At 37.8% G+C, this 20,400-nt stretch overlaps 3 protein-coding genes across 7 annotated transcripts in view; 1 reads left to right on the top strand and 2 right to left on the bottom strand.

The window, feature by feature from the left end:
* Positions 1-515: 515 nt before the first annotated feature.
* On the bottom strand, positions 516-3,653 carry zgc:193593 (uncharacterized protein LOC564090 homolog). Its single transcript, XM_036210075.1, has 2 exons — positions 3,101-3,653; positions 516-2,663 (listed from the first exon to the last, which is right to left on the bottom strand). Exons 1-2 carry the CDS (start codon positions 3,149-3,151, stop codon positions 2,370-2,372), a joined length of 345 nt encoding a protein of 114 aa, XP_036065968.1. The 5' UTR covers positions 3,152-3,653; the 3' UTR covers positions 516-2,369.
* A 4,496-nt stretch (positions 3,654-8,149) lies between these two features.
* LOC112142641 lies at positions 8,150-14,659 on the bottom strand. Its single transcript, XM_024266152.2, has 6 exons — positions 14,524-14,659; positions 13,254-13,391; positions 13,038-13,181; positions 10,143-10,511; positions 9,440-9,634; positions 8,150-8,444 (listed from the first exon to the last, which is right to left on the bottom strand). The coding sequence occupies exons 1-6, from the start codon at positions 14,540-14,542 to the stop codon at positions 8,356-8,358; spliced, it is 954 nt and encodes a 317-aa protein (XP_024121920.1). The 5' UTR covers positions 14,543-14,659; the 3' UTR covers positions 8,150-8,355.
* A 651-nt stretch (positions 14,660-15,310) lies between these two features.
* dlgap2a (discs, large (Drosophila) homolog-associated protein 2a) overlaps positions 15,311-20,400 on the top strand; it is a 189,452-nt gene continuing 184,362 nt past the window's right edge. For all 5 annotated transcript variants that reach the window (XM_036210030.1, XM_036210029.1, XM_024266139.2 and 2 more), the window contains exon 1: positions 15,311-15,431. In XM_036210030.1, coding sequence (XP_036065923.1) covers positions 15,414-15,431 — 18 coding nt within the window. In that variant the 5' untranslated portion in view covers positions 15,311-15,413. The remainder of the gene's footprint in view (positions 15,432-20,400) is intronic.

Here is a 20,400-nt window from a genome sequence, read left to right as displayed (position 1 = left end):
CTTTCTTCTACAAACACATCAGATCTACTGTAATGATCAACTCGGATCTTCAGAACAAACTGATGAGTGAGCATTGATGTGCAACTCACAGCAAGCTGACAGGTGAGCGCTGAGCCTTCAAACATCCCACACTTTTAAAATTTTTTGGTGGAGGGTTTCAGATTCAGTTTTTCCACACTCGGGGTGCCTTTTTTTCCCCACACTGCACAACGACGAGCAAGGATTTGCTGCAGAGCGGAGACAAGCTCCCCTCCCTCACTCTCTGATTGAGATCAATAGGTTTCCACAGTGATCTGTGTTCACTGTGCATCACTGCAGTGTAGAGAGAATCCATCAAAACCAGTGAGCTGCATTACACAGCCTCTAGCCCATAACCACATCGATTTCACCACTCTGAGGAGTGCAAAGGCAGAAGAGGAGTTCTGATGCGCTTCAGAGCTGCGATGACAGATTTTTATAAGACTTTAAAGTTGGAGATGTTTGTGAATCTGAGCTCAATTTGTTTTATTTATTTATTTTTGGTTGGATTAGAGGTGTTGGTTGGTAAGGTGGTATTTGATGCCAGCTGGAGCTATTAGCTCTTTGGCTGAGTGGACTAAGATCATTTTGTTGCCGACCTGCAGAGCCAACAAAACTCCAACTTGCTTACACCTTGTCTAAGTTGGCAGAAAGACAAAGCTGGCTCTTAATCCAAAGAAAAAAAAGAGATTTCAAGGTCCAGCTGACCTCTAAATCGAGAAGCACACAACTCTCCTTCACTCTTTTTAGTCAATTTTCTTTTTGCTTTAGGAGAAATAAAATCCTCCTTTAATGACGTTTGTCGCCGATTTATAGGATAAACTCACAAATCAGCCGGTTAGACCGAATGCAGACGGTGTAATCCTGTTCAACCCATAAGGCACAACGCACGTTCTCAACCACTCTCAGTTTCTCGCCACATCTCAAGTCCCCTGTTAGAGTTTTCTGTCGCTTTGCAATCTGAAAAATACCAGCGTCAACATATGACGCATGACTGTGAGATAACTGGTGGAAACTGCAGGGAGGACGCCGCAACATTTGGATGCACAGGAACCGTCTGCTTCTCACGCGTCCTTGGAAGTCTTAACGTCGGATTAGGTTAATAGGGGTGTGTGCCGGGATTGATTTTTCACCAGGGTTAATCCGCAGCGAGGACATGAGCGGAATCCCCATCCTACCTAGCCTGGAATCCCTTCCGCAGTGTCCCAGACACACAAATTAAGGTGTGTTATCCAGCACAGAGTTGCTGTTGTGTAAGCATTGTTTACATGCTGTACTTCAGCTCTCCCGTTCTTCAACAATCGTCTTTCTTCAGGTGTTGTGGGATTGGCAGTCTGACAGTGCCAGGCGAACGCTTGTTGACAAGTGGCACCTGCTGCTCCTCAGAGGGAATCAGATGAAGTCATGGGCAGGGACGGACCGCTCCAGCAATTACACATGGCTTTCTGCCTAAGAACCAATTGGGCGGGGGGGGCACACACCATCTGCGAGCCACGCTGCCAAGCCTCCGTCTATTTCCTCGCCAGGGCTTGAGAAGACCCACAATGTCTTCAAATTAGGTGTTCCGCTCAATGAAGTGACAATCAGCAACAGTTTTAGGGAAGTTCCAGCATCAGTCACACGATCCTAGAGTCACTCTTGTTGTTCGGTGCCCTATCAATGCGTCAGACAGCCTGCTAAGGAAAGTGTTGAATCACCTGTTAAGCTATGTTCACACCGGGCACGTGACGCGCATTTATTAACATGCTAGCATATGGCGTTCACTCTAGACAATTGAGAAAGGGCTTCTTCTTTTTCCGTTTTCTACTGTTTACTAGCACGTCCAACCTCCAGTTGGAAGAAGTGGTGCACCAGGATTTTTCTTTCACAGCTCTATTCCGATAAATGAATTTGGAGTCATATAATTCAGTCCAGGCACAAACCGCAATTACAGATTTCTACCAAATCAGAGTCCTTGATTGGTTAGAGTTCATCTGGTTTAGATTCAATGCGCATTCTATGATTGTACGGAGAGCCCAAAAACGGTTGTAGAAATCGGATTAGCTGCATGTGAACACAAGAGTTTTAAATGTGGAACCCTGATGTAAACGTAGACTCAAACACGGATTGCAGAGGCCGGTATGAACGTAGCTTCACAGTTCTTGTATTGCGCTAATCACTGAACTTGATTTTTCTAGGTCATACCATTTTCTGCACACGCACAGATTAAACCAAGCGTCCACACCCACTTGTCATCAGAGAGCACATGGGCCACATTGTAGCAATGGGCCTGCATAGCTACAATCTTAGACAAATAGAAGAGCAGAAACTCGGACTCGATCTGTGGTGCTGGCTATTGTACCCCCGTCGGCTTAGTTTGAAGGAACTTTCTGGCCTACGAAGTAGGGTGGAGGGATGTCGGCGCACGCAGGAGCCCTGCGAGCGACATCCAGAGCAGGGGCCCGGTGAGCCCCCACACCCATGCTGCCCGCATCAGTGTGGGTGCCGATCCAGTGGAGGACTCGGGTGGAGGGCCGGTGGTGCAGGGACAGCTGTCTGGAGCTGTAGCCGCACATCCCGATCCCGACAGCCCCCAGCAGCATGGCCACACCGGGCATGGTCTTCTCAGGTGGAGCCGTCACGGGCGTGTTGTGGTAGGCCTGCGTCTGAAAGGAGAGCAAAATGATTGTTTGCACAAGCTCCGCCCACAACAAAGTCCACCCACACACCCTGGAATGATTCAGTTATGTTCCTATAAAATTAATCTATCCAGGAGTTTATGGTGCAAAAAGGAGCGATTGTGTGACCCATTCACCCAATTCAAAGCAACAGACTATCACTAATATTTGTCCTCCACTTCTGTTCTCAGAGGTTTAGTAAAGACAGATCTTGTTCAAAGCTGCGAAGCTGTCATCTTAAATCCAAGGCATTCGAGGTAAGTTAGAGCCTAAAGCTATAAACATGTTTTTTTGTGTTTGGAGTAGTTAAAAAACACATCATTTATTAAGCAAATTGGGCATTATTAGCATTCAGTGATTAAAAAAATAGGTTTTGCATATCTATAAATCAGAGCAACTATTGATGAGAGCTGTCACAGACTCACCTGCAGGAGCCTGATATATCCAGGAGTCAGTCGTGGGAGTCGGAAAAACATTTTGGAGCTTTCCAGGATGGTCTTCTTGAGGGATCAGATGAATTAAAGGCCAGATGACGCTTGGCTTTTTTTGTGTTGCGGCTCCTCTCCCTGGATTCCCAGGACGGGGAACCCACTGACCGGGGGTCTGTCCGGGCGTGCGTCTCAACTCTCTTCTGCTCAGCTGTCTGAGCCGGGAAGGTCTGCTCAGCCCTTATACCGTCTCTCTCCAGTGTTTACATAACCGGAGAGCTGCAGGAGGTGAGACTAAGGGGATTACAGGAGCTGCCAACAAAGACTAAGATGTGGACCTAAACTGAGGCAGGATTCTTTGAATTCAAGGAAATCCAACGTTTGGGTTAATTTAGTGCTTGAGTGCTACAGAGAAAAATATGAATTTTACATTTATATTTGTATTTCTCGTAAACACATTTTTGCTATTTTGCCTTGTAATTTCAATTTTAAGGAGGACAGACAGACATTTTACATTTGGAAAAATAATCACATTTAAAAGTAAAGCATCAAAAAAGGTAAAAATATAATTTATTGCTTATTTAGTTGCTTTTAAAAAAATAAAAAAGCAATACACTAACATGTATTCATGCATTGATGGTAAATTTCCAAACGTAGCATGGAGTCAATGTTATTGTAAAAGCCTGTGGCTGTAATCAACTGTCTTTGTTGTAGTCATGTTAGTTTTGGATGTTTCAAAGTTATTTTTGCAAAGTTTTCCTGCAAAATGCATCAACATTTTTCATTGTTAAAATACTTTAGCAGCTTATTTTTGTTTTAATTTTGTAATGTTGTAAAATGCTGAAATGATACTTTGAACAACAGATAAAAATCGGTCAAACTTAAATAATATAAAAAAGTTTCTTTTATTTTGTTTAAATAAAATAAAAACACTATAAAAAAGTGCTTGTAAAAATATGTTTAAGAAAATTTTAAATAAATGTAACTCATTATTCTACTGTCAAGGTTTTTTTTCTAGAATGACATCTAGAGTAAAACTCTATTTAAAAAAAATAAAAGCTTTGTTCACTATATATTTTTTTCAAACTTGCACACAAATATGGAATTAACAAAAATATTTCAAGTCGTTAAATAAAATACATTTTGCTGGATCGTGACAACCTATATTTGCCTCATGTGCCGGCATCATGACAGAAACACTGGGGTGACACTATGATGAAGTTCATTTTTCACATTTGTGCCACAAGGTAAAAAGTAAATTCTCCAGATGTGTCGAGCTGCTTCACAAAAGCGCATCTAACAGCCATTTCAACTTTTAGGGTGAACTTTTCTGTTACATAAGCTTGTGTCAGCAAATGAGAGTATTGTTCCAGTATGTTTCAGAACTTCCTCGTTGGTCAAAACCCAGAAAAAACGTCAAACATGACAAGAATTTTTCCATAATATTCCTGCAGAACTGTGCATGATATAAGACCTTAATACCTTAAATATCAACTAAAAACATACCTACTTAGAATGGCTTTTAATGCTCAGTAGTCATTGGCATTTTTTTCATTTTATTTTATTGCATTCTTATTTGTCTTTTGTTGCTAATTGCTGCACAGTGGGGCAGTGGTTAGTGCTCTTGCTTCACAGCAAGAAGGTCTGCAAGACTTTCTTTTGTCCTTTTATTGTGAAGCACTGTGGTATATAGAAAATATAGAGTTGTGCTACAGTAAAAGATTCATTGGTCCGTTTATTCATTTGTTTGTCCATTCATTTATAATTTTTCATTCATTTATTAGTTTGTTTATTAATTCATTAGTTTGTTCATTAATTTATTCATTCGTTTGTCAGTCAGTCCATCCGTTCATTCATTCGTTGATACATTTATTCATTTATCTGTTTTTTGTTCATTTGTTCATTCATTTAATAATTCATTCATCTGCTTTGTTAGACAGTGAAACAAATAAAAACAACTCTTTTACTGAGTTGTAGATCATCTAATGTAGTAAAAAACATAACCTTTTTTGTTCAGTTGTTTGTTTAATTTGGGTTATTTTATTTTTAGACTTAAACTAGTCTTGAAGTAACATGATTCATTCTTTCATCTTCTTTTTTTTTTCCAAGACTGTTATTTATTAGTTTATTTTTTAAAGAAAATGTGCTTTTGATTTCTAGTGTGGCTGTTTTTGCAGTCTCTGTGTCCTGAGGTTCTGCTTTGATATCATTTTTCCCATTTCTAGTCGTTTTCAATTAAGTGAATTGTTAATGCATAGAGGAAGATGACATGCTGGAACAAAGGATTAAACATTCCTGACCACTGCAGTTCTTACTGGAGTCATAAGCACCTGGACCCGTTTAAACTAGCTGGTAGTTTATTCTGTTGATGTCCAGGATTTCCTGCCATATCAGCAAATTTCCTCATAAGCTTTAATATCCCGCCTGGCCTCGGGGTTCTCAGTCTTATAATGAGGGAGCTGCGTGACTCCAAACCTCCAGAATTCTCTCTGGTGAAGGTTTTTCCCACCTTAGGATGCAACAACGCTTCCCAGTTCAAAGGGTCAAGCTCAACAGCAGCAATAATGCTGCAAACTCATCCGTTTATTGGAAGTTTTGATGAGTCAAGGACTCTCTAAAATAAAACTATAAACGATTTATTTGCAACATATAAAATGATTTTTGAGACCTTTTCAAAAGAAGTTAAGGAAATCTTCTGTGAAGCCACAAGTATGAATCCAGCGCTGGACAGTCTGAGGTCTGCATTGTCTGGGAGCCAGGAATGCCGACAATTCCTTCAACCAAAATGATAGCTCAGACATTTGCTGGCTACGGTGTGTATAACTCGGACGTGCTTTCAACACGACAGGAAATTAGAGTGGATCTCCCAAATCCACACAGGGCATGCTTTCAGCAGGTTGAGCATCTCTCCTAAATTACATTTGACCTGTAATGTAGAGAAATTCCAATTCGGGACAAACAGGAAAAGGAATATTATTTTTTTTAATACAGAGACAATGCAAACTAAGCTTGGTCCCAAACAAAAGTTTTTAAAGTGAATAGAGTGAAAGTTCATGAATCTGCTTATTTTGTGTTACTGAAAGGTTTGTAATTTGTGAAACCAAAAACACTGTTGTTTTATGTTCTGCAAGCTTTTAATTAGTTTTTACAACTAATTCTGGATTATTGTGATGGTCCAATTTTAAATTTAACTTAAAAAATGTTTTTAAAAAACTGTCAGCTTGGAGAAAATAGTATTTGATGGAAGTTAATGTTAAAATCAACCATTTACCATAATGAGATGAACCAACTACAGCATAGATAATTTGAGTTTTTGTTTTAAATCACAATTTCCTAATATAATTTTCAATAAAGTTTCTTTTTCCCTCCAAAGGTTTAAATTTGAATAAAAATGTAATTTTTAAAAACATTTTGAAAGCGTTCCCAGTGTTCTTTTAATTACAATTGTGCCACTTTTAGCCCAAATTGTAAAAACTGTCTGACTGTAGTTCATCAGAAATTTGCCTCAGAGTTGTGGGCGGGACCATTGGAACCCCGCCCCCTTCCCCTCCCTGATACAGCGAGATCTCCGTTTTGACGCTCTCCTGCTACCTTATAGCCCCTTAAAACCACAGCTTAACATTATCAGTGCAACACAAACATTTGGAGAAGTCCAGCCACACAGTTTGGAGCATAGACTGTGTAATCACTGGACTGATCAACCCCTCCAAATAGGAAGTACCAGCTGGTTGCAAGAAAAACAAAATCCCATAGACTTCCATTGACAGTTGTTACTCTGATACATTCTTTTTAACATGCTCTTTCTAATGCTACTTTTTCTTTATCACAGATTATTCAAGTTATAAACTGACCTAGGAGCTAAGGCATTTCCGGGTGACGTCAACACCTTGTTATGTCCAGTTCGTCTACATAGTCTATGATTTAGAGCCAGACCCAAGCTTGGATAAGCAAAAACAAAGCATAAGAATGGAGCAGAGCAGGGAGCTTGTGACCCACTCAGCGTATTTTCTGTCACAAATTCACTCTGATCAAACTGATTTTTTCATCAGCTCGTGATTCACACCGTTTTGAATAAAGAAATACTGATAAATGAGATTTAAGCTTAATTTTCTTTGATCAAAAATGTCACAGGAACACAATTTTCAATGAAGTGGTTGTGTTTAAATCTGACTGCTGCAGGCGTTTAAAGTTTTCCGTTAGATTCACTTTTACATGCCTTTCCTGTTGAGGTCATTTCACTCTATTAGCCTCAATGTTGTTTCAATCATACGCCTCAAGTGTGAAGAGTGGACGTTTAAGATTTCTGAATGTATCATTAAAGTAGGAAACTGCTTCAAAGCCAGAAGTTTCTAATTTAAGCTGCAAAATCTCTTTGAATGTTGAGGTCAAGTGTCTCAACTTGTGGAAGAGCTGAATATTTTAGTGTGATCTATAAAATGGCCTCTCTATGGTCTTAATTTTGAAAGTTTGTATTCTGAAGCTTCATAAATGTAGGTCATGGAGAGCATTTTGTGTGAAAAAGACCTGCAGATGCCAGCTGTTCTGTCAGCTGCCCCATTTCTACAACAGCAGCTTCTCTTGAGTTGGTAAACAACAGTCAGCTCTTCCTCAGGTCATTAAATGCCACCACCCAGCTGAGATAATTCTCTGCCCTCCTCCTGAACTTGTCTCCTGGCAAAAAGCTTCAGACGATTGCTTTAAAATAGCTTTCTTAAGCTGCAGACAGCCACCAAGTCCAAACTCCACAGGTGGTATTGGTTCAAAACGTCTATCGACAACCATCTACGCTGCAATTAAAGACATTTTACCATATTGAGCTTACAGTTAGATCATGAGGAGTTGTGATGATGTAATGGGAGGCTACAGTTTGAGGCTATTTTTAGCATGAATGGATATAAAGAGGAGAAAACAGTTGAGGTGCTAAAAAGGAATAAAGTAAAGCAACACTGGATTTGAAGGGAGAGGACTTCAGATAATTGAATTATTAGCTTAACTTGGAGTTTAGATGTCAAAACATTAGCAAACAAGGGCAGGAACCCTGGCAGCTCCACATTCCCAGAGGGCTGGAAAGAGGAAATGAGTTTTATTTTGAAATCACTTCAATGTTTTGATTTAAATTAAGGATAAACTATAAAAAAAAAAATCATAAATAAGGAAAAAAAAGTGTAAAAATTAAACTTGGGAGTTTATGAAATGAAAATAAAGTTTTATCAACTAAAATGGTTGGAAAGAGTTTTTTGTGAGTGTTGGCGTCATGTAGGGGGTCTCGTTTCCTCTGCCTGCATGGGAAGAATGTCTGTCAGCCAGTATTGGAACAGCGAGATGACTGCCGCGGTTTCCTCTGAAACACAAAGAAAAACCACTTCAGTTAGTGCTGGCAACACAAAACCAAAGTCACTTCAGCATCTTTAAACATCGTCCCACCAGAATAAAAAAAAGTGTTTTTGTTTCTTCTGCAGAAATTGGAACTCAATATAGTTTGTGCCAAATGTTACATGACAATTCCAGTACACAGCAAGATAAAGTTGGAGGTGATCTCCTTAAAAGCCGTTTTAGAGTCAATCGACTACTACTGCAGGAGGCAGACAGAATGAGGAGAGCTTTAGGGAATTCTCCTGAAGGGCTTAAAAAGCACGCATGCACCTGAATTAGCTTCTGCATGATGGGAATGTAGGTTACACTTACATGCAAACTGTTTTCTGCATGAACAGAACGGAAAGGAAAAGCTCTGAGAGAGTGAAGTGAATCATAAAGGGTGAATGGTGGTGAGATTTGAACAAGAAGGTAGAAAAAAAATACAGCAAAATGTTTTGGTGCATGAATTTGGAGAACTGGTATTTAAGTAGCTCAGATTCAGGATTAAAGTGAAGTTTAAAACATATAAAAAAAAGTACTTAGCTCTTAAAATCAGAGTCAAATGTTAAAACATGCAGACTTCTGCAGACAATTGTTAAAGGATTTTTAATAAATGTTTAAGGAAATCACACATCTGCATCTTAATTTAGCAGTAAAACTGCTGCCTAAACTAGTGCTCTCTAACCTTTTTGTGGAGAGTTTAATGTCAGACAATATCTTAATGGAGAAATTACAAACATTACTTTGTAATATGAAAAGTGAAATAAAATTTTAAAAATCTTATGGTTTCCTGAAGCTCGTCACAAACGCTCTGCTGTTCCTGCTGCGCCACTTCCTTCCAGAAAATATACAAACCTCAAGAGACTACAAGAGATGACAGAGATGGTTTCAGCATAAAGGGAAAAGTATGGAACGGAGTAGAAGAAGTTACAGATTTTTTTTCAAAATAAAAGTCTGCTCTTCCTTCTGATGTTGACTCACCTGCAGTCAGGACGGGGTTGTTTCTGAGCTCCTTCAGAGCGTTCTCTAGATTTTCTGTCTTATTCTGCTCAGCAAAGGTTTTCAGACAGAACAGCTGCTCCATGACAGAGTCGGCCTTCGATCCACTTGCTATACTGTCAACCAGATCATCTACTGAAGCTGACAGTTGTAGAAGCTGGTTTCTCTGCTGTGAAGCTGCAGCACAAAAAGAGAGGAAACGTTTTCAATGAACAATTTATTATCTGACAGAAAAAAAATGTTTAGAGTTGGGTGTCGCCGCCACATTCCTCACTGATTTAGTTTCACAACGTTGGGATTTAATTGGAATTACAGCTATTTGATGTGATTAAATACTGATTTTTTCTTTAAAAAAAAAATCACAATCCAAAACTATTTTTTTCTGTCATGCAAAATAATGACAAAAACGATGAATTCTTACAATAAAAACTGACATAAAATTAGTTTTTAGTCCAAAAATATAGAAACTCTTTCTGTAAAGAAGAACTAAACTGTGAATAAATGTAATATAATAATTGAATGGAGTTAACTTTTCTCATCTTTTGTGGTCTACAGTGCCTTAATTTGATTAATTGTTACAAAAGATGGCAACAAAGCTGACAAAAGTCCAAACTTTCAGGACTTTTTAATGTTTTACGATAAATTCTGTGGCGCTGAGAGCACCCTACAACTGACAAATACTTACGATCTGACAAACAGATTTCTGCCGTTTTCTTTAAAAAGTCTAACAAATCTGCAGTTCTTCTGCTGTTGTCCTCCTCCACTTGTTGGAAGGTGAACTCCAGAGCAGCGGCCCGCGGCATCTGACCCATGGACTTCAGCTTCTCCTTGTGCCGCTTCTTCTTAAGCTTCCTCTTCCTGTTCTTGCTCGAGCACTCGCCTCTCTGCTCCACAGGCGCTTGACCCGTACTGGATTCACTGGTCGCAACGGCACCATCTTTCCCAGAACCGGGAGGAGATTCTGCTTGCCGCTTCTTTTTTCGCCTCCTCCTTTTCCTCTCATTTGTTTCTGTGTATCCGTCTGACTCTTCGCTGCTCTCGTGGCGATGTTTCTCTGCAAAAAAAAAGGAAGAAAAGCTTTCAAACACTGTTTACAAAAAGCTGTAAAAAGTAAACTAGTCTGTGCAGCTTGCTGGAATTTTCTTTTTGAATCCAACAATATGCATAATTAAAGACAAAACGGAGGGCATCCCACTGAACTGCACAAGCCTGCTCTCTCTGAAACGGTGCTCCAGGCTTATGTAATGCTCTTTTACAGCAGTTTCTCTTTGTTTTTCCATTTTGTGTGAGCATGTTTGTCACAGTGCTCCCCTCTCTGTCATTTTTTATTAAATAACGATAAAAGCTCAAATGGAATCGGACTCACTCGCAATGAATTCTTGGTGACCCTGACTGAAGTGGATTTGATGGAAGCCGGAACAGCTGGAGAACAAGAAACTACAATAATAAAAGAAAGAAAAAAATAAAAAGAGAGAGGCTCATTAGAGCTCATTAAAAAGAAGGGCTGGTAATGTGGTCGATTAAATGAGTCCATCTTTCTAGAGCATAAAAAACTAGAAATATAAAACTCTTCTTCTTTTGTGTGAGCGTCCTTTGAGTTTGAGGAACATGTTGATTTAACAAGTCTAAAAGGCTTTTTTAGTGTCTCACATCTGCTGAGGAGAGAACAATGATGATGATGACTTCACATTATCAGAGAACGGCTGTGTGGTAGCATAGAAACACCATTTTCCTTGGTAACCAATGAGAAACTATTAAACAAAAAAAGAGTGGTTGCAGTAAAAACGAAAGAAAATTGCAGCTTATTTGTCAAAACTTTAAAAAAAAACACACTGATCTTAAAAAGCCACTCCAATGACAACTGTGTTTTTCTGATAATGGAGGCCATGTAAAAACAAAATAAAGCTCAAAATTGCATTTCTGTTTTTTTTTTTTCTTTTTTTTTTCTAATCATTGTGCAGATGAAAAAATCAGTTTGAAAAAGAGCCTAGAAGCTCCTTGCTGTGCTCCATTCTGAATCATCCACTGGCAGACAAATAAGATCCACGAACGTCTTTGTTTTCCTCGTCTGAACTGGAATTTGAATCAACACTTTAGACTGGACAGCAGCGATATTGGTTGTCATTTTTGTTGCACCAAAAATGTTGGGTTGGGGTGTGAGGGGCTGTAAGCTGGTGGGAGAGCACGTAAACAGAAAGCTCTGAATAGAAGTCTGCACTAACAGTCAGAGGTGAATTCTCATGAACTCCTGCCACTCTGCAGACACTATGTCCGACTTAGAAAACAATAAAGGTTTTAGATTTTGATTAAAATGGCATAATCATAATTCAAAAACCACTGAAAACACTTTTACAATAGATTAAAGGTTTATTCAGACAGGAAAAACGATTTGATCCGGACTGAGTCTGCTTCATTTGTTTCGGATTGAGTCCTGAACCTTGCGTTTGGTCTGTATTCAGACTGTGATCTACCAGAGATTTCTGTTCTGGATCAATCTATCTGTATATTTCCCGCATTTCCTGTCACCAAAAATAAAACAGACTCCTTGCAGTTTGATCCTGCTTTACGTGTAGCAGATCTCCAGACATGTGCGTCTGTTGAAAGTTTAAAAAAAAAAAAAAGCATATTTTGGAGCCAGTGTAGCTCCTACTTTGCACTTAAAAAGATCTGCTGCTGAGCCAGGCGACTTCAGACTTACAACTTTATTTAACCAGCACAGAGACAATTTAGGAAAGGGCCACCTGGTGAGAAGTGATTCACATACTGTATATGGGAAAAAAACAAGACTGAAATATGTGGCCCAGACCAACTTCTCCATGCTCCTATTTATTACATCTAAAATGAGATCATTAAAAGTGAGTAGCAGAGCCTCAGATTGCAGGTTTATGCCTTCACTCCTCCAACTTTATATGATAATCAACTTCCATTTAATGTTTTACAACATATTTATGGAGTGTCTTGGCAAAAAAACCCCAACCCAATCTGACCTTGAACACCCACCAGATCCAAAATATGCTCATTTATGAACAACTATATAGACAGACAATTAATCAAACATCGTTCTTTCTAATGACTACCACTCAATAACATCCTGCAAGAGCCATCAAACAGATTTTATTTTCCTGAGTAAGCATTGGTTCATCCGGTCGATAAAAGGTCAGCATTTATAGGGTTGATGAGCAAAGAGATGTGTAACGGAGCAGGGATTTTACAGCATCCTTATCGTTTTACGAGAGCACATAAATAGGCAGGCCTCGAATGCACCATATCTATGTGGGACTTATCTCTAAATCACAATGCCATCCATTCATCACAGGTAACAATATGAGCACCTTTAGACTGTGTTGTGATAAGCCAAAAATCGGTCTAAAACATTGCATCAGCTCCGGCTGAATCATTTGGTGGCTAGGGCATCAAAGTTAAAAACATAATCGGCCAGGATTACCAGCAAGTACAATGCATTCTGGTTTCCCACACTTTTTTCATTTACAATGCAAGACAGGCGATCTAAAACTGATTTTTTTTTTTTTTTTTTTTTTGTGGGAAAGAATTCAATTGGTGTAACTTTTTGCAGACCAACCTGCTGGATCTATGTCACCATCCACTTCTAGCTGGGGAAGTGAGCCACATGCTTCTAAATGAATACTGTGGCCAGGTGGTGGCGGCAGGACTGTGTACATCTTCCGGCTTGGGTTAACTGTGCTCCGCCTTTTACCTGCATCTTCTAAAACACACAAGAAAAAGTAAGGAGGGACACTAGCATCAATTATTTGTGTTCACAGAGCTAAAATCTTACCTGAAATGAGGTTATCTGAAGATGTTTTTCTTTTTACGTAAGTTGTTTTGGCTAAAGCTTCAATAGATGGTGTGCTGGTTTGTTTCTCCGATGTAGGTGGAGCAGGGTAAAGCTTTTGGAGAACTTTTGATTGAAACACTGAAACCAGACATAACACCACACAAAAAAACATACTTTACATACATACACCATTACAATTTACACATTTATGAAAAATCTTGCCAAGCTTTCTGGAATAAAGATGTACTGCAACCTAAAATATCAACAGGTAAACAGACTAATAAGGCTTTTTCTTTTTTAAGAGAATATTAGCAAATTACATAATTTGTATCAGGATTTGTGAAGAACATTAACGTGTGTTATGAGTAGTGACACAAAAATCTTTATAAAACTGTCAGATTAAATGACAATTACATTTAATACAAAATTATAATTAATCTTAATTGGATGTGGAATTTTATCTAGACATTTAAGAATGTGCACATCAAAACATTAACATAAAAGTTTCCAAATGTATTGCATTACAAGACAGTAATCATTATGGGTATTCTATCGTTCCAAATACAAATATGGAAGAACCATTTACATTCTAGCTAATCTAACTATTCTAAAGTTCTCACTAATCTCCTTACATAATTTAGACCCAGTTAAAATTCTAAACAGTGTGACCTAGGACACAACACTGTTTTGTCTTTTAAAACAATAACAATTTGATAAGGTAGAGGGTTTTTCTCCTTTTTGGACTTGATTATTTAGGTCAACTAAGAGAGATTTTGACATTTACATTTAGTTAATTGTTAGTATTCAGTAGCCTTATTCAGCAAAAAGTAGTATACTTGAAGTTTATTTTAAGAATTCCTAAGTAACTTAACTGAATACCTTTTAAGACTAAATAGGGATTTTTGAAGTCTACAACAGATACTAATCAAACTCCAAGAATGCCTTGCTTTTAGTATACTTGTAAGTACCCTTAAATTGACTATTATTTTGCAAGGGAAATGTCTGGTCTGATATATCTATTACATTTACTGATATTAATAATAGTATTGAAATAAACAACTCATGTTGGAAAACCCTTCCGTTATCAAAACAAGCGAGCAAACAAAGAAACAAGTCCAGTATTTTAACATTGGAGCACGTGCGTTTGTTTACAACTAAGCTAATTCTACTTAGCACAACGCTAAGCTAGCTAAACTAACAAGCTACTTAGCAGCAATTACAAACACTCGTGTAGTGATTTATTCACATATTAGCCACACCTGATGCTTACCTTCTTTCCTTCGAGCCATGTCGACATAAAAAGCATATCCACGAAGAGTAGGCTCCTAAACAATATATGACACGAAGAGGACAGCTAGGCGGAAGCTAATAGGCTAAATTAGCAAGCGCTCTTCGCCAGTCACTCAGGAGCACATACAAGTATAATGCTGCTGTTAAAATAATTTCGAATGTGTAAATATAAAAACGACAAAAGCTTGCTGAAACGTATTTAATCTCAAACTATAACGAAGAAGCTACAGGTCAAAGCTAGCGTGCTGCTCTCCGTCGCTTGTTTACATCGGTGAAAACAGGCACCGTGGCTGCAGTTAACCAAACTCCATTCAGATATAAGCTAAGTAAACAAAAACTCGTTTTTCTTACGAAATAGTCTCAAATATGTTCTCATATTTAGTTGCATGATTTAATTTAGTCTTGTTGTCAATTCGGCATAGCATTTAAACAGGATTTTAGCGATATTAGAAATATAAATGGGGGAAAAAAAGTCAAAATAAATTAACTTTACTCTGTGGTTCTAGGTTTTAGGTTCTTAAAAAATACCAGGCCAAAAAAAAAATAAATAAATAAAATAAAAACTCAGATCGTTAAATACTTTGATTGCTTTCATTTCCTTTGATTGACAACTTTTATGACTTTAAGAGCGGAGCATCAAGTTAGGGCTCCCCATGTGTTTGCATCCAGCAATAACAGCAGCAGCAGCAGCTTTGGGCGTGCGCACAGCAAGCCAGCTGTAAAACAGGGTGGAAGCGAGATGAGAATACTGAGCAGCCAACTCATGGCTCAGCATCAGCACCGGGCTGAGGGGAGATTTGCGCACCCATCAAACTTGGCTTGGGACCCCAGGATGTAAGCGGGCTGTGTGGGAGGAGGATTCACCTTAGGATGTCAGCTCTGAAGAAGGTAAACACCTCCTCTCCATTCTCCTTGATTGTTTTCTCAGTATTTCTGCACAGTATGTCATGTTACAGTAAATGCAGGGATGTGTTAAAGCAGTGTGAGGATTTTTTTAAATATATTACTGTTGTGATGGAGAATTTGCTTTATGTGTTAATAGCACAGCGTAATGTTTTGCATTTATTCCCAATTACAGATGACTAAATTATGATATTTTAAGGGAAAAAAACCTCCAAGATTACACAAGTTTCTATGATCTTCCCTAGACTCCAATTTTAGTGTCATATTACACTGTAAATGCTGTGTCAACTGTAGTCTCTGTGGGTGGATGAGCTTCACTGAATGAGTACCATCTCCAGTGTTGGCAATCCTGAATGAGAGTGGGGGCTTCCTATGGCTGATAAGAGAAAAGATGAGTGGAGCGTTAGTCAGAGACTGCATAGATAGTTGTCATCATCTTACATAATTTTTTTTACAAAAAAAAAGAGGAATATGTGTATGAGAAATTCATCTTGTGGGGGAGTGTTGAGGTGCAAATGAAAACTTTTAAGTTTGACAAACAAAAGAAAAAGAAGACCGAGAGGATTTCAGCATGGCTGCTCGATCTACAGCAAACGCACGCACCGTGAGTGACAAAGTGCTGGCTGCTAGCACTCACGTAGTCAGACATAATCACAGAGGCACTAAAAATAGGGGACCATATTCATTGCAATTCTTTGAAAGCTCGACGGAGTTATTGCAGTTCACCGCTGCTGCTGCAGATTTACCACAATAGTCTTTAAATGCTGCATTACCAGCCTCCTCAATAATACAAAGTCTTTTATTTTTAGGCAGGAACAGGCGGCCAACCCTTCTTTAATTGACACGCATGAGAATACATTGACTATAGTTCTGTTTTTACTTTATGCAAAAAAAAAGTAAAGTTTTTTTTTTGCATTTTGTGGCACGATCATAAGCATCTCTGATGGAGGAAAAAAAAAAAAAGCTAGCACATTACTCAAATACATGAACAAGCATCTTCATATTGTTGGGTTTTTGTCTATTAATGCATGCTAAAAAGAACATTCAAGGATGCCCAGGGGTTGTTGAAACTTGAGTGACAGAAAAATCAAATACACACCACTTACCAGTGTTGAGTGTTTCTCCACTTCTGCTTAACAGAATTTCAATAAAAGTAATACATTTACAAGAAAAGCAGAAAATCAACTTATATTTACCCACAATTTCTTAACATCAAAGAAAAACTCATAAATATAAATTCAACACTTAATAAACAATAATAAAAGCCTTCTAATGCACAAATAGTAAAAATAGAGGATAAATTTAAGGTTTAATATTAACATCATTTGTATACTTTATCAAAAGTTCCTAGTGGAAAGATTGTAAGGACTTTCCTAGTTTGGGAGTGACTACTAAAATTCCAGCCCTCTCAAAAACTGCCTCTAGGTGTCACCTTGAAACAAATCCAGATCTGTCTGATGGAAAGTGACTGTTCTAAGACTGTTCTCAGCCATTCAGTCAAAGAATCAAATGCTTTTCTGCTGTTTTCCTTCCTGCTTGTCATTAAAACTCAATAAATAATGGTTATGCGGTCATTAGATGCTGTTAATATCTGAGCCCCATGATGATTACAATGTGATCTTTTACTGTCACAAATTTAAATGAAAATACCTCAAAATGAAGCTTTTCACAGCAATTATTAGGTTTGATAAAAAAAGAGAATAATTAGAATAATTAATCACAGGTCATAGTTAATTAATCGCTCAAAAAATGAATCCCATGACTGGACTAGTGACTGATGAATTGCCAGCAATACACTTTTTAATTTTATGTCAAATTTGAATGGGTATTAAGGAGTATGTGTGGACGGATGAGTACAGTGGTGAGACTGGAAAAGACAGGTATTTATTGATTAGTTGATTGGATGATGACATTTGTTCGTCATTTGAACTGAAAGATAATTGGCTAGAAGCGATACTGGAAATCATCATCCAATCACCAATGTCCCATTGTACCTACGTATTCTGGTTTGTTTCTTATTGTTTTCCTTTTTCAACAATTCATTTGGTTTTCAGGAAATTACTTTTGGTTTTTGAAATGTTTTTTTTATGTTTTGGTTTCTGGACTGTAGCTTAGCTTTATAAAAATGTAATACTGTTTTTTTTATTTTTTTGCTTTTTAAATATCTGTTATAAAGTTTAAAATGTGTTTCGTGTCAAGTGATTTATTGATGTGATTTGCACTTCAGGGCCACCGTAGATATGTGGGGTCAAAAGCGACCCCGAGAGTTTTTTTTCTTTAAAATATTAGAGAATAAAATTATCTAAATTTAAAATTCCAGATATCCCTCTTCAAACATGTTCGTTACTTGAGGCCATTTCATTTTAAACCTGTATTTTGTGATTGGATCTGAATTGACCAGTTTTTAAATGTGAAAATGGATCTTTTGACTCAAATACAATATGAAAGTTTATTTAAAAACAAAAACATATGTATTTTAAGAAATTGCAGCGTTTGTATCACATCCCACTTTTCCAAAAGTGGGGTCAAATATGACCCCTTGCATTTCCTATGGAATCTTAAGGGCTTTTGATTCTCATCAACTGTGACTGTCATTATATTTTTACTGTCACACTCATCACATGTGCAACCAGTAGTCTCACCACCCAGGAAAGCAGAGTTGGCATCAGGCCTTGACCTTTCCAACCTTTTTCTTTGTGAGACGTCACACTGAGACGTGAACTTGAAGATATCAGCCTGATAAAGGAGCTCACGCTAATGCTAAACATTCAGCACTGCAGGATGTTTGATCGGGGTAAGTAGAAAGAATTTGATTCATCTGCAGGGAATACAAATTATGAGCTTTAATCACCATAAAATGAAAAGGTGGATTAAAAAAATTGTATTTTACCTTTGTTTGCTGCAAGAATAAGGTCATCTTAAAAGGCTCATATAAGTAAATTGTGTTTACTATATTGTAGTCTGGCAGCATAGTAGTTTTACATTTTTTTCGAGTAGAAAATGAACAAAATAGAAAAAAAAAATTACACTGCGTTAATCTTTTATGTGAAATATGTATGATTTATATTATTGTTGTATTGATGCAAATTAGCAAAACAAAAAAATTAAAAATAAGAGATTTTTAGTACAAAAACGTTTTATTTTTGAGGATCTATTTCCGTTGATCTGTTCAGTGTTTTGTATAACGATGGTCTCTTGACATTTCTGAGTCACCCTCTTGTCTGTTTTCCATCTTCAGTTTGTTAATGTCAAAAATTGCCAGGCATGTTGGCGGACAGTCTGCTGCTGCACGCTGATCTTTTTGTGCTGAAGTCAAAGATCTGATGCATCAACTCCACAACATGGTGTTCCATATGTATTTCTGACCTTCATTCAGCCCCTCTTCGCCAACACACCCATGCACTCTGCTCCCTTATTTTCCCTGATCATAAGCATCTGAAGTGGATCAGCTTCAAGTTCTTCCCTTTCATCTACATGCCTAGAGGTGTGTGTTGGCAAGAACCTGGCGATGCAATACATATCCTGATACGTGTCTCACAATACGATGCATATCGCGATAGATCACAAGACTGTACCAGAACAATTTTTCACTTTTTTCAAGAGTATGACTTAAAACTCTACCTGAATAATAATACATTTTTCAATAAAATGGTAAAATGTATTTTATTTAATGATCACAACATTAAACACTGCACTTGTATACTCCTACTGGCAGCAATGTGGCACAGAGTTTTGGTTCAGTACCCATCCCAAGTAAAAATTAAGTAGTAAATGTCTTATAATAACAAAAACCATGAGGCTGACTGAACATTTAACACAAGCTGGCTCACGCGAGATCTTTTTGTTTTGGTCGTGATGTAGAGTTGCTCAAAGAGCCTCAGTGTGCTGTGCTGCCAACTAGTGGTCAGGAGTTTAAATGGAAAACGCTGATGGACGCTCATTAATAATTAATTAAATATTGTCTTGTCAGCATTTTAGTCATTTGTAAGACACTTAAGAAGTTCACACACGAGTGTTGCTGCATCATATGCAAAAAAAACTTCATTCATTTACACAACATTCACACTTTTTAAAATTTACTCAAGTAGAATGGCTACAACAGCTAGTTTTTGGGAAGTCGTATCTTCTTAACCCTTGTGCTATCTAGGCATGTTTAGAGGGGTCATCTGGAACCCACAAGACAGCGCGCGGAACTTTTTTTTTTTCAATAATATTTTATCTTCACTGGTTGGTGTCCGTGGTAGACATAAAATCCTCTCTACCTTTGTCATGGGAAGGGTGGAGTCATCATCTTGACCTCATATGATAGCAAAGGGGTTAATTTAAGGTGCTAAATTGTTAAAAATGTTGGTGATGATCATAACTGTAAAAGAGGAAGACAGTTACCAATGCCAATACTTTGTTTGTGTACCCTGAGCCAATTTAAAAAAAAACATATTTTCTTTTTAATTGATTTAGCTCCATGGCCATTTCCTCATGTTGGACAGAAATGAGGCCGCTGAGCCTCAGCCTCTTTGAAACCATACAGGGAGGCCATGAACAACAAGCATTATTGCTGTTGGAACCATTAAATCCATTCCAGAGCTGGGGGTTTGTTTGGTTGTCACCTAAAAAGATCAAAACAAATTATGAAGTTCATAAAAAATTCACCCCAAACAGAACTAGTGATGCTATAAACAGACAACAAAAGGGTTTTTGGCCCAAGCCTGTAAACATGTTTTTCTGTAAAGTTGGCCACCTAGTGGTTACTCAGTGAATTCAACTATTCATTCATGTTTTCAAAGGTGCTTCATTTCAGCATTTGTAATTTTTTAATCAAAATTTGCTACATTTTTTTTAGATTAAAGGGTATGCTTAATATTTCTTAATGTGATTTATATTTATAGCCACATAACCCTTTGAATTGTTGGGTTGGTTGTTTAGGTATGCCATTAGTATATAATTTAGCTTTATT

The sequence above is a fragment of the Oryzias melastigma genome, linkage group LG22 (genome assembly GCF_002922805.2).
Source record: "Oryzias melastigma strain HK-1 linkage group LG22, ASM292280v2, whole genome shotgun sequence".
Lineage (NCBI taxonomy): Eukaryota > Metazoa > Chordata > Actinopteri > Beloniformes > Adrianichthyidae > Oryzias > Oryzias melastigma.
This window is presented reverse-complemented; position numbering and strand designations above follow the sequence as displayed.

What these genes read in the sequence shown, in the direction of transcription:
- zgc:193593 (XM_036210075.1), bottom strand. Translation starts at nt 3,151, where the DNA reads ATGTTTTTCCGACTCCCACGACTGACTCCTGGATATATCAGGCTCCTG. An exon ending in GATATATCAGGCTCCTGCAG is followed by an intron (nt 2,664 to 3,100) that starts GTGAGTCTGTGA and finishes CTCTCCTTTCAG; the next exon opens with ACGCAGGCCTACCACAACAC.
- LOC112142641 (XM_024266152.2), bottom strand. An exon ending in TTCAGATAACCTCATTTCAG is followed by an intron (nt 13,182 to 13,253) that starts GTAAGATTTTAG and finishes TGTGTGTTTTAG; the next exon opens with AAGATGCAGGTAAAAGGCGG. An exon ending in AGAAATCTGTTTGTCAGATC is followed by an intron (nt 9,635 to 10,142) that starts GTAAGTATTTGT and finishes TTTGTGCTGCAG; the next exon opens with CTTCACAGCAGAGAAACCAG.